The 12496-nt window shown below is 51.5% G+C and overlaps 1 protein-coding gene across 2 annotated transcripts in view; it reads right to left on the bottom strand.

The window, feature by feature from the left end:
* The window catches only part of LOC102257438 (docosahexaenoic acid omega-hydroxylase CYP4F3), a 16176-nt gene extending 4368 nt beyond the window's left edge, over positions 1-11808 (bottom strand). The window contains exons 1-9 of one of the 2 annotated variants that reach the window (XM_005876317.2): positions 11719-11808; positions 11098-11299; positions 5808-5952; positions 3919-3972; positions 3699-3826; positions 2448-2569; positions 1488-1758; positions 1084-1150; positions 763-892 (exon numbers count right to left, since the gene is read on the bottom strand). In XM_005876317.2, the coding sequence (XP_005876379.1) occupies positions 763-892; positions 1084-1150; positions 1488-1758; positions 2448-2569; positions 3699-3826; positions 3919-3972; positions 5808-5952; positions 11098-11298 (1118 nt within the window). In that variant the 5' untranslated portion in view covers position 11299; positions 11719-11808. Of the gene's footprint in view, positions 1-762; positions 893-1083; positions 1151-1487; positions 1759-2447; positions 2570-3698; positions 3827-3918; positions 3973-5807; positions 5953-11097; positions 11333-11718 lie in introns of both variants that reach the window. The other variant, XM_005876319.2, reaches the window with a different exon arrangement.
* Positions 11809-12496: the final 688 nt, after the last annotated feature.

Below are 12496 nucleotides of genomic sequence, written 5' to 3'. Positions count from 1 at the left end.
CTGCATGCTTCTGACCTGGCCTTTGCACAAGCTGTCCCCCTGGCCAGGAGCCCTATTCACTCAAGGTGGTGAATTCATCTTTGTTGTTGCACAACCCAGTTTCACCTCCTTTTCTTCCAGCCCCAGCCTTGCCCAGGTAGGACTCAGATGGGACTAGACACTGAGTTGGGAAAGGACAGGCAGTGTGGACCTGTTTACTGAATGAAAACATGGGTGATTTTTACCCCTAAAGATTTCTTGGGAACCCCTGGGATAGACGATTAGGTGGGGATTCAAGAAAAGAGCAAAAATTAAGGGGAGTTGAGGTCTTGCAACTTCAGGCAGAAACGCAAGGGAAGGGAGGAGAAGTTCATTTACTGATCACCTGCTGGGTGGCGTCTGTTTTACACACTGTTGCAATTCTCCAAGCAGCCCTGCGGGGGCGACATTCACACACACACACACACACACACACACACACACACACACACACACTACAGAGGCAGAAGTAGCATTCAGAAAAGGAAACTGATTTTATTAAAGTCACAAAGCAAGTTAGTGGGGCAAGAAATGTGGACACTCAGATCTTTCTGTCCCCAAAGCCTGTAAGCTTTGTCCTGCTATCCAGGCTGGTTCCAGACCCTGCCTCTGGACTCTGCTTCCATTCCCGCTAAATGGGAGGACGCAATGACAGAAACAACCAAAAGATCTTCCCTCTTCCCCACTTTGGGGGCAGAGCCAATGAGAGGGGCTCAGGAAGAGGCCAGGAGGACCTGCACTCACCATTCAATCTCTTGAGGCTCGCGGTCCCCCAGGAGTTGTTGCACCTCCTGCCGGCAGCGCTCCTGGTATTCTGGGTGCCTTGCGAGGTTGTACAGGACCCAGGAGAGGCCGCTGGCTGTGGTGTCATGGCCTGGGAGGCAGTCAGACAAGCTTGGGTCTTTGGGCTACTGCAGCAGCAGAGGGGGCCGTGCCCTCCTATTAAGGCCTTCAGGGAGGTGGGGGGGGAGGATCGGGCAGGATGGGGTGAACTAGGGCCCACCTGCCAAGTCCCTGGGATGGAGAGACCCCACCCCCTCTGGAATCCCACGCTAGGACCCTTACCCTCAAACATGAAGGTATCAGCCTCAGCTCGGATGTCCTCATCTGACAGTCCCTTCCCATTTTCATCCTTGAGAAAGGGCAAGATGCCTCAAATCACACCGGCTCTGAGGATGCGTGTCTGACCTGAAATAGTCCCTGAAGCTCCATCATCTACGCAGGATCCTTCCCTCTTCATCTCCAGAGCACACCCCATGCGTTTTCTCTCTGGTCTCCTGCCTCCTGTTTACTCCTTCCAGACAGCCTTCTACAGTCATGTTTACAGCTTATCTCTAACCCATTCCTCCCTCCCTCAAGCACCCTCTATGGCTCCCCAGTGCCCTCTGCTTCAAGTCCAGGTTCTTCCATCTGACATTTGAAATCAATGTCCATTCTACCTCTTGAATTCAGATCCCAGAGAAGCCCACCTTGGCCAGCAGGAGCACATCAATGAAGTCCAGAGTCTTGGTCTTAGCCTTGGCTTTGAGAAAGGCATGAGAACCCTGACTAACGAGGATGCGCCGCCGCTCCTGGATGACGGCGTCTGTGAACTTGTGCACCAGTTCACAAGCCCTGCGGAAGCGCCACCCGTCGGGGGTGAGGTAGTACAGGAAATCCAGGTGCAAGAATATCTGCTGCGCCCGCTTCGTCACCAGGGCACTGAGCTCCAAGATGGCGGCAATATATTCGCTGGGATACCTGCAGGACCAGGACAGACAAACCGGCTCCTTAACACACAGGAAACCCTGGGAGGCCCTCCCAGCCAGACCCCAACACCACGTTCAATCTAGAAAAGGATGCCCCCCAAACATGCTTCTGTCTCTATGAGCTGCCTCATGTCCTAGACCCCAAGACAAAGCTTAGGAATCACGCTCCTCTCCTCTCTTCCTGTGCAATATCTGGCCCTGCCCATTCTGGTTTCTCTCAAATATGCCCCATTTTCTCCACCAAGCTCAGTTCTCCTGTTCACGGTCTCCTTGCATCCTGTGTCTACAGAATAGTCCATCATCTCTAGACTCAGATGTCTAAGCTCAGCTTTGACCACAACTCTCATCTGTTCAAACACCCCCCTTGGCTCTCTGGATATCTCAGGATAAAGTTCTACCTATTTGCCTAGCGTTTGAATGTCATTAAGATCCAGCCCCTGCCACGCCCTCCAACCTCATTTCCAAGATGTCTCCTCACTGCTTCACACACTCCTGGCCTTTAGCAAACGGTTCTACCTACCTGAAGGGATCACCCTTGCTCATTCCCCTTCCTTGTCCTTCAATGTCCAGCCCTGACCCACCTCCTCCAGGAAGGCCCTTATGATTGCCCTGGTCAGTACCCCCTCCATCTGCTCCCTTGGGCCCATGGCTCATGCTCCCAGGCTCTGGGAAGAGACTCACTCCTGGCACTTGCTGTCAAAACTGAAGACACATTTCTGCAGACTGTCCAGGGTCATGAGGCTGATGTGCTCAAACATGTCCAGACGGGTGCTGCCCTCTGAGGCCAGGCGCTTCCACTTGGCCTGGACAGAGAAGGGCATAGAGCTGGGGCTTCCCTGAGCCCTTCCCCCACCCAACCACCTGATGGAGTCCCCAGACCCTGCCTCTTGGTCCTCTGCCCCAGGCACCCATCCCCAGAGAGGACCAGGCTTGAGTAGGAGTGACCCCATGGCTGGGAGTCAGGATACTTGGGTTCAAGATCATTGTCCTTTTCTAGGCTCCACCTGTCAAATCTTCAGTCAACTTAAGATAACCTGTTTTTGTGTCAGACAAACCAGCTTGAAATTTTTTTATTTTAATATATATTTTTTACTGATTTCAGAGAGGAGGGGAGAAGGAGAGAGAGATAGAAACATCAATGATGAGAGAGAATTATTGATCGGCTGCCTCCTGCACGCCCCACACTGGGGATCAAGCCCACCACCCAGGCATGTGCCCTGACCGGGAATGGAACCAGGACCTCCTGGTTCATAGGTCGACGCTCAACCACTGAGCCCGGTCGGGCTAGCTTAAAATTCTTGATCCACCACTCATCGCTCACTTACTAGCTTTGTGAATTTGGGCAACTCCCTAATCTCTCTGACCTTCTGTTTTATCACCTGCAAAGTGGTCATAATTGTCATCTCTACCTCGTATGGTTGCTAAAAATTAAATTATACAACATATGCAATGGAATTGGCTCGTCATTTTTGGTATTCAGTAAGTGTGAAGTAACTGTTAGCTATCACTTTCATCTTCATCATTATCATAGTGGTAATGACTACCAAAATGACTACTCCCATTTGATAATGACCATCATTATCAAATGATTAAATGGGAAATGACTGCAAAAAAAGTTTCCAGAGCAGCCTCGAACAGACTGTCAAACTGCAGTGGAAAGGCCGGGGAGGGTTGGGGAGCAGGAGGGGAGGGTAAGAGATCAACCGAAGGACTTGTATGCATGCATATAATGTATCAGGGACCTGACTCCATTATGTCATCTTCCCACTCTACGGAATTATTCCATTTCACAGCTGAGGAAACTGAGGCTCAGAAAGGGAGAGCAATGGCCCAAAATCTACCCAGAAGAGTCAGCATTCCAGTCAAGATGCCGCTGAGCCCCCAGTACCCCCGAGGCTCCACTGAGACCCTCACTGAGTTCAAGAGACTCACGTGCATGATATTCACGCTGTCGTTGAAAATCTTCATGTAGGGCTTCAGGATGTTGAAGTGGAAGGCGGGAGTCAGCAGGCGGCGGTGGTGGCTCCACTTGTCACCAGCACTCAGCAGAAGCCCATCCCCTAGTAGAGGCAGCCACGGGAGTGGGCAAGGTAGGACCTTTTCCTGGTCCCCCAAGGGGTGTCCCCAACCTGCTTCTCCCTCAGTGACTCACCCAGCCAGGGCTTCATGAAGCTGTAGAAGACCATGTCCTTGGGGGCGACGGCAGCTGACATGAGTGAAAACCATCAGGGACAATGGAGGGGGGAGGAGAGGGACTTTGAGTGAGGGGAGGAGGCTAAGAACCAGGGGTCTGCATTCCCCCTCCAAACCCATCATGGCAGAAATGGGACAAGGGCAGAGGAAATGGTGAGGAGGAGGGAGCCACGGGAGGACCAGACCAGGCTGCAACACAGAGCAGAGCAAAGGCAGAGCCCAAAGACACCATCCTACATGCTTAGACTCACCCCAACATGGCACCACGTGCTTCAACACACCTTGACATGGATCCTACATGATCTAACATGTTCTACACACCCGAGCACAGTCCAGCACTCTGCAAAATGCCTTTATAGGGACCTAGGACACCCTGTCTGCCCCAGCACTCTCTGACATCTCTTAGGACATCTGACATGGCTCAAACATGTTTTAACATATCCTGACATGACTCCAACATGGATGGCATGCCATGACATAATACAGCATGCTCTGACATGGATCCAAAGACAATCTGACATGACCTCAGTATGTCCCGCAAACAGGCCCCAGTTAGGACTTCAATATGGTCCCATTAATGTCTCAGACATGACACAGGTATGACCAAGACTTTCCCAGGATTCTCCTCTACCTTATACTCAGCATTAAGTGCTTAAGTCAGGGGCTCCTCTGTCCTTAAAGGGAATAGAGGATGCTGCCCCTCCCAGATACTGAGCTCCACTCTCCATGAAGAACTGCCACTACTCCCTCTAGACCAGGCCCCCAGGGCCAACCAGACACAGGTCACCAACCTGGGGTCTGGTGGATCTTCCCCCACAATAGTCTGGCCATTGGTCTTCCCGTCCCAAATCACCTTCTAGCTTAGGGTTCCTCTAATCAGAGGCAGCGAGGGCAGCTGAAAACACACAAGGCTAAGAGGAAAACTTCAGCATGCTCTGTGGTCTTGAGAAGTTACTATGCCTCTCTGAGCCTGATTCCTCACCCAGGAAATGCCCACCTACCAAGGTTGCTGGTGGATGGACATCTGGTATCTGCCTGTCCAATGTCCATCCCCTTCTCCTGAAACCAGGACCCCATCCCTCCTCCACTCTCAATCCAAGTAATTAGGAGGGTGGCCATGACAACCCACCCTCTACTCCAGAGCTAAGCATATGACTCTGAGCCTTAGCAATCAAGTCACAGTGATTAGATGAGGGATTTGTCCCTGGAACCCAAGCCAGGCCAGTTTAGAGAATCCTGCAATCTTTCCTGGGAATGAGCTCACTTTTCCAGGGCAGTTGAGCTCTGGCACAGAAGAACACAGAACTATGAGATGAAGACAGATTTCCAATGGCATTGTTTGAAGACCGGGATCCAGCCATACCTGAAGACAGCTCTCGCTGAGATTTCCAGTCAATAGCTCCCCTTTCTTTACTCACACCTACAATGCTGAGTTTCTGCCACTCAAAACTGAAAGAGACTTTGTCAACTAGAGAGAAACAGGGACCTTCCCAGAGTTACCCCACAGGTTAGTGTCACAGTGAACTATGAGATGAAGACAGATTTCCAATGGCATTGTTCAGGCGTGGATCCAGCCTGAAGACAGCTCTAGCTGAGCTTCCCAGTCAATAGCTCCCCTTCTTTACTCACACCTACAATGCTGAGTTTCTGCCACTCAAAACCAAGAGAGACTTTGTCAACTAGAGAGAACCAGGGACCTTCCCAGAGTTACCCAACAGGTTAGTGTCACAGGCATGGACTCTGTCAACATAGCCCATTCTCCTGCTCAACCTGGTCTGTCCAGGGGTGGGAAGGGCTGGGAGCAGAGGCAAGGGAGAGGCCAGGGTTGGGGGCTCCTGGGAGAGGTACCTGGGGCCTGGAGCACGGGGGCAACAAACTTAGGGTGAACGAGCCGCAGGACGGGGTAGAGCGGCCCAATCCACCAGAGATGGACGTCACGGAAGTAGTGGCCCAGTTCCTCTATCATCCGCAAGCCCTCCTCATTGCTCTTCGCCTGGGAATGGATGGGGATGAGGCAAGGCCTGACCGGGGGCCTCAGATGCAACAATTGCCCACTGTACCCTCTACTCATCATACCCTACTCACCCCTTAACTCCTTCTGCCTGGATTATTGGTCTGCACCTGTCTCCACCTCACTAAGTCAGCTTCTCTTCATTGCTCTCAGGTCTTTTGTGTGTCTAGCTACCTATATGTCTCTCCTTGTCCCCTCATTCTCTTTATCTCTCTGTTTCTTTAGGAGATAAATAAGTAGATAGATATATGAGACAAACAGATGATAGATAGATAGATAGATAGATAGATAGATAGATAGATGATGGAAAGGAATAGCCCACTCAAAGGCCTGGAGATGAGAGAGCCAGCACCTGGCTATGAGCAGCAAGGGGTTCCGTGCAGCTAAAGTGAAATGGGTGGGAAGCAGAGAAAAGGTGGAAAGGAGAGCAGATCAAGCAGGGCATCAAGAGATCACGAGTGGGTAGAGGCAGGGGATTGATTCTGAGGGCACTGGGGGGCCATGCAGGATATGGAGATGAGGAGAAGCAGATGGGGAGTTGGAGAGATGGGCAGAGAAATAAAAGCAAAGAAACAGAGAAAGATGTTCTAGCCAGTTTGGCTCAGTGGATAGAGCATCAGCCTGCGGACTGAAGGGTCCCAAGTTCGATTCTGGTCAAGGGCACATGCCCAGGCTGCACGCTCGGTCCCCAGTGGGGGGCATGTAGGAGGCAGCCAATCAGTGATTCTCTCTCATCATTGATGTTTCTATCTCTCTTTCCCTCTCTGTTCCTCTCTGAAATCAATGATAATATATATGTTTTTAAAAAAGAAACAAAAAAAGAGTGAGGGAGAGACAGAGAGAAGAACACATAGAGATACAGGTAAACAGAGGGAGTAAAAGAAATAAGTACATACACAGATGCACATACATCTATCTTCTGTTTGTTTGTATGTATGTATGCATGTATTTATGTATGTATTTATCTATCTATATCCATCCAACCATCTATCTATCCATCATCTATCAATCTATATCTATATATATAATCTATATACCTATCAATCTATCAATCAATTTATCCATCATCTATCATCTTTCTATCCATAATCTATATATTCATCTATCTATTCATCCATCTACCATTTATCCATCCATCATCTAGTCACCTATATATCTATCTATCCATCTATCCATCCATCCATCATCTAATCATCTATCCATCCATCATCTTTTGTCTATCTATTATCTATCTATATTTATCTATCCACCCATCATCTCTTATAGTATGTCCCATTTATCTATCTCTCCTGAAGCTATGGACACGCCCATTAATTGTACCGTTTACAAATGAGAAACTGAAGCCATGTCCCCCAAAAGGGGAAGGAGGGTGGATCACCTCCTGGTGAGGTGTCCTCTCCAGTCCCTCCGAATGGAATGCCCCATCAGAGCTGACAAATTCCCCTGTGCTCCAGGCAGGTGAGATGAGTTGTTTTCACTGTGTGACCTGTCCCTGCTCTCCAAGTATGGACACGCCCATTAATTGTACCGTTTACAAATGAGAAACTGAAGCCATGTCCCCCAATAGGGGAAGGAGGGTGGATCACCTCCTGGTGAGGTGTCCTCCCCAGTCCCTCTGAAAGGAATGCCCCGTCAGAGCTGACAAATTCCCCGGTGCTCCAGGCAGGTGAGACTCGATAAGATCGCTCCAGAGAGGAAGAGTGACTCCACTCACCAGTTGAGGGGCTGGAAGAGGGAAGAGTGCCCAAGGCCATCCTCCACATCCAAACCCTTGGAGGGGGAGGCAGAACTGCTGTAACTTTATAACATTCCCACTGCCCCCAGGGCTCACTAAGATCATTCTAAAACCCAGAATCTCAACCAACCTTCATGATGCGCTTGGGACCTTCTGTTCTGTGATGAGCTTAGGAGACAGTGATGGTGAACCTATGACACGCGTGTCAGAGGTGACACGCGAACTCATTTTTTTTGGTTGATTTTTCTTTGTTAAATGGCATTTAAATATATAAAAAATATCAAAAATATAAGTATTTGTTTTACTATGGTTGCAAATATCAAAAAATTTCTATATGTGACACGGCACCAGAGTTAAGTTAGGGTTTTTCAAAATGCTGACACGCCGAGCTCAAAAGGTTCGCCATCACTGGCTTAGGACATCCTGTTCTGTGATAAGCTGGGGGGAGGTGGGGGAGGAGAGGAGTTGGTCGCTCATCCCTTCGGCCTTGGATAACCAAGAAAGGTGATTGCAAGTTCATCCAGGCCTAGAACATGGCCTCCACCATGACATCATCAAATATTTATGAAGTGCCTACTGTATATCAGTTCCTGGCATGGGCACTACAGATACTGTGTCTACCCCCAGTGACACTATCTAATGGGAGAGATGAATAAGGAACAAATAATTGGACAATTAACTGTTTAAGTGTGAGCAAGGCCTAGTCAGAAGTCAAGGTCTGGGGGTCAAGGACAGTTTCTAGAAGGAAGTTACATTTAAGCTGAAAATGGGAGGAATCGACCAGGAAACCACAAGAAAAGAAGTGCTTCCAGTCAAAAGAGCAGTATGAGCAAAGGCCCTGGAATGGCTTGGCTCATTGAGGAGCTAAAGCAGGAGCTGAGCGTCCTGAGTGTGGGTGGGGCTGGCGAGGGCAGGCAACATTTATTCTTTATCTTCAGAGGGATAGGCAGTCATCAGTTTTTAGCCAAGAAGAGGCATGATCTAAACCAGCCGTGGGCAAACTACGGCCCGCGGGCCGGATCCGGCCCGTTTGAAATGAATAAAACTAAAAAAAAAAAAGACCGTACCCTTTTATGTAATGATGTTTACTTTGAATTTATATTAATTCACACAAACACTCCATCCATGCTTTTGTTCCGGCCCTCCGGTCCAGTTTAAGAACCCATTGTGGCCCTCGAGTCAAAAAGTTTGCCCACCCCTTCTCTAAACTCAATTTCAGAAAAATCTCTTCAAGGTTAAAGAGAGAGAGGATGATAGTAAACAAAAGCCAAATGAGGAGATCAGAGAGGGAGCTGGGTGAGGCTTCCAGAGAAAGGTGATGGTGGATGGAGCCAGGGGTGTGGCAGGATGATTCAGAGGGGACAGACTGAGGAAAGGTGGTGGAGGCACCACAGCCAGATGTGATGAAGGACCAGATGTGTAGGTGAGAGAAGAGAGGGGCCAGGGGACCCTAAAGTATGGGATGTGGATAACTGAATGATGAACTAGACCCAGGGTGGGGATGAGGATTGGGGATGGAGCCGTGATTTCAGATTCCAACTCGGAGAAATGAGGTATTTATGAGACGTCCCACCATATGAGGAGGGGAGGAAGGGGCTGGACATAGAGCCTCAGACTCAGGAGAAATGTGAACTTGGGATTCACTTATGCAGGGAACTGATGGTCTCCTCAAGATTAGAAGCCCTTGGTAAGGAGGTGGCCTTGGGAGAGAGAGGAGGGGTTAGGACTCGGGGTGAATCCCCACATGGAAAGGTAGGATGAAGCAGGAGCCGGGACTGGAGATAGAGGAGCCACATGGAGGTAACGACGAGGGCAGGGACTTGTCCTAGAATCAAGAGAAAAGGGAGTTTGCAAGATGACAGAGCAGTCAGCAAGGTCAGAGTTGCTTGGAGGTGAATGAGATGGCTTTGTGCAGGTTGGATTGCACTGGAGGTGAGTGGGGATTTAGCTGACACCCTTTCGTCCGGTTTCATGACCTCCTCTAGCATCGTCGTGGAGAAAGATTGGAGGATGTGGTGATTGAGCTCAAACAGGCAGAGGCTGTCCAAAGAGTCATGATGGAAACTTCAGTCGGCGAGAGACCCTAGCCCGTGTGCAAAGGATGGAGCCAAAGCTAAATGTGTCCAAGGAAATGGGGTCAGAAGGAAGCTGTCGGACTGAGACGTAAAGGGACTAGACATCCTGGCGGCCTCGAAGATGTAGAAGAAGAAAGAAGCTCGGAGGAAGAGGGGGTTCTGGTCAGAGGATGCAACACTCAGATCAGTGGCTTTGGAGACAGCGCCTTTACAGGTGACGACAAAGTCCAAAGTGTGACTGTGGCAATAGGGGGTGGATGCAGCACGGACAGAGGGCCTGTGGGGAGAAGGCCCGTCCCAGGAAGTCGGCCAGAAGGGCAAAGGCTGGAGGGATCCCTTCTGAAAGGTGAAGTGGTCAACTTTGATCTAAGTTGGGCAACGGGGCCCATTGATACACCTGGGGTGTGGGAGGCACGATAAGAAAATTGCCTGGGGAAGGGAGGAGGAGAGACTGCCCACACCTCTTCTCAGGCCCAGCTGTGCCCTGGGGGGAGGGGGAAAAGGAGGAGATGGCAGAGGTCATAGTTAATTCCTTTGGGGAAGCAGAGGTCAAGAGAGGAGCAGACACTGGCCTGAGGCCAACAGAGATGAGCCGGGCAGTGAGTGGACCTTGAGGAGGCCTCGGGTCCAGCAGCGGAGACTGTGGGCACCAGGAGACCCGGCTCTGTGCAGTCCACCCTGAGAAACCCTCAGAGGAGCACGGATGGGGACCGACAAGCAGAAGGGGGCTGGGGGTGAGGAAGGGTAAGAAAAAGAGAGCTTTGGGGACATGGAGTGCACAGAGGAGAGGAAGGAGCCTGGTGGGGACGTGAGGAAAGAGGGCTCCCTCACTGCTCTGCTGTCCTCGACCCCAGCCCAACCTCTGAGCCCCATCCCCAACCCTTCGGGGAGACCATCTGAAACGGTAAGTTTGTCTTTCAGATCTAAAGCCAAGCTGCCAACCACAGGGACAAACTCCATCCCCGGTTGGAAAGTCCCTTCCTACATCCCATAATAAGTGCTACACAATCCCAGAATGCTTCGCTTCACGGACGTATACCTGGATATCAGCGTTTCAGAAAGGAAAGGCCTGCTAACCTACTCCCTGATTGGTCGACCCAGAAATTTCTGTGTTCTCAAGCCCTAACGCCCTGAGCCCCACATTTGGGGAGCAGAACCTGGGACCTTATCTGTGTTCTCTTCCTCCCCAGTGAATCTGCCTTTGCTTTTATCAGTGTCCCTGGTCTAAATTCTTTAAATATCTGAAGACAAGAACCCAAACTCGTAAGTAACACATCTACCCTGATACCCCAGACTTGTCCTGATGCCCACACTCACCATGCCCAGGTGACCCCAAAACCAGTTCCGCTTTGGGGGCTGCGGGAAACATCGGAGGCGAAGAGAGTTGTCATACATGGTATAGATCTTTGCCAGGACGCGGGCCAGGAACCAGGAGGCTCCCAGCAGCAGCAGCAGGAGTAGCCACGGGGAGGCTGCCAGCGGCCCCAGTCCCAGCCAGGACAGGCTCAGCTGCAGCATCCTGCAGGGCAGGCAGAGGGTGAGCTCCTGGGGCCTAGGACGGGGCGGTAAGGGGGAGCTCTGAGGCAGAGACCAGCTTACAGAGGAAGAGGGCCAAGGGCGTAAGGGATATGGGCAGGTGACAGGGCATGGGGGCTCTGGAGGGAAGGGAGGCCCAGGGAAATTCAGAGGGAGAGGGAGAGAGAGGCAGAAAGAGAGAGAGACAGAGACAGAGAGGGAGAGAGACAAGGAGGGAGGGAGACAGAGAGAAGGGGAAGGGAGAAAGAGAAAGAGGAATGAAGAAACGCCCCGACAAGAATCAGCCTGCAGAAGGTTGCCAGGGGCGGCTCCAATTACAAGGAAACCGCGGTCCTGGGCCAGCTCGCTGCCCCTCCCTGCCCCAGGCCCAGGGCCCTCAGGCCTGTCAGCCTAGCCTCGTACCTTCTGCCTGGAGCACTACGAGATCTCCTCACCCTCCTCCTGGGAGGACAAAGTCCCTGGCCGACCTCTGAACTCCGGGGGGCTGGGCTGGGCTGAGTCAGCCAATGCCTGCGTGCCTAGCTGTTTCCTCCCTGGTGGCAGTCACCCAAAACTGAAAGCCAGAGCCAGCTGGGTCCAGAGAGAAACCAGCTCAATGTCACAGAGTGTGAGCGCTGGGACCTCAGGACTCAGCACCTCCAGCGGGGCCAGGGGACAGGTTTGGGTGTAGACAAAGGTCACTCTGGGCCCCCCAAGTTTACTTCCTCTTCGGCCTTTCCAAGTCTGGGGTTCAGCAGGTAAAGCTTGAACTTGATTGTTTAGTTGCCAGGCGAGTCTTGGCCTAAGCATCTCCCTGGCTCCTCCAGGGCACGCAGTCCTACCTCCAAGCAGCCCAGGGCCAGAGCTGACACCTGCCTGCTGGGAAGAGGAACAAAGAACCCAGCCTGGCTGGGGCCTCACCCATCAGACTCAGGGGTGGATCGGGGGTGGAAGGGCCCTTTGGAAAGAGGGCACCCGGGGGTGAGCTGGGTGGGTCTGTGGGGCCATGAGAAGAGGGTCCAGGCAGGAGAGGGCAGAGCTGGGAGATCCTCAGTGACTACTGTCTTGCTCTCGCTCTCGCTCAGACTGCAAGCTGTGCTGGCCCCTTTGGGGCTTAGCTTTCCCATGGGGTGAGAGCCGGAGAGGGGTCACAGCTTGTCCAGCTCCTTCCCAAATTCCCCTGTGAAGGGGTCTCAGCCCC

This window comes from Myotis brandtii, unplaced genomic scaffold (genome assembly GCF_000412655.1).
Source record: "Myotis brandtii unplaced genomic scaffold, ASM41265v1 scaffold485, whole genome shotgun sequence".
Taxonomy (NCBI): Eukaryota; Metazoa; Chordata; class Mammalia; order Chiroptera; family Vespertilionidae; genus Myotis; species Myotis brandtii.
This window is presented reverse-complemented; position numbering and strand designations above follow the sequence as displayed.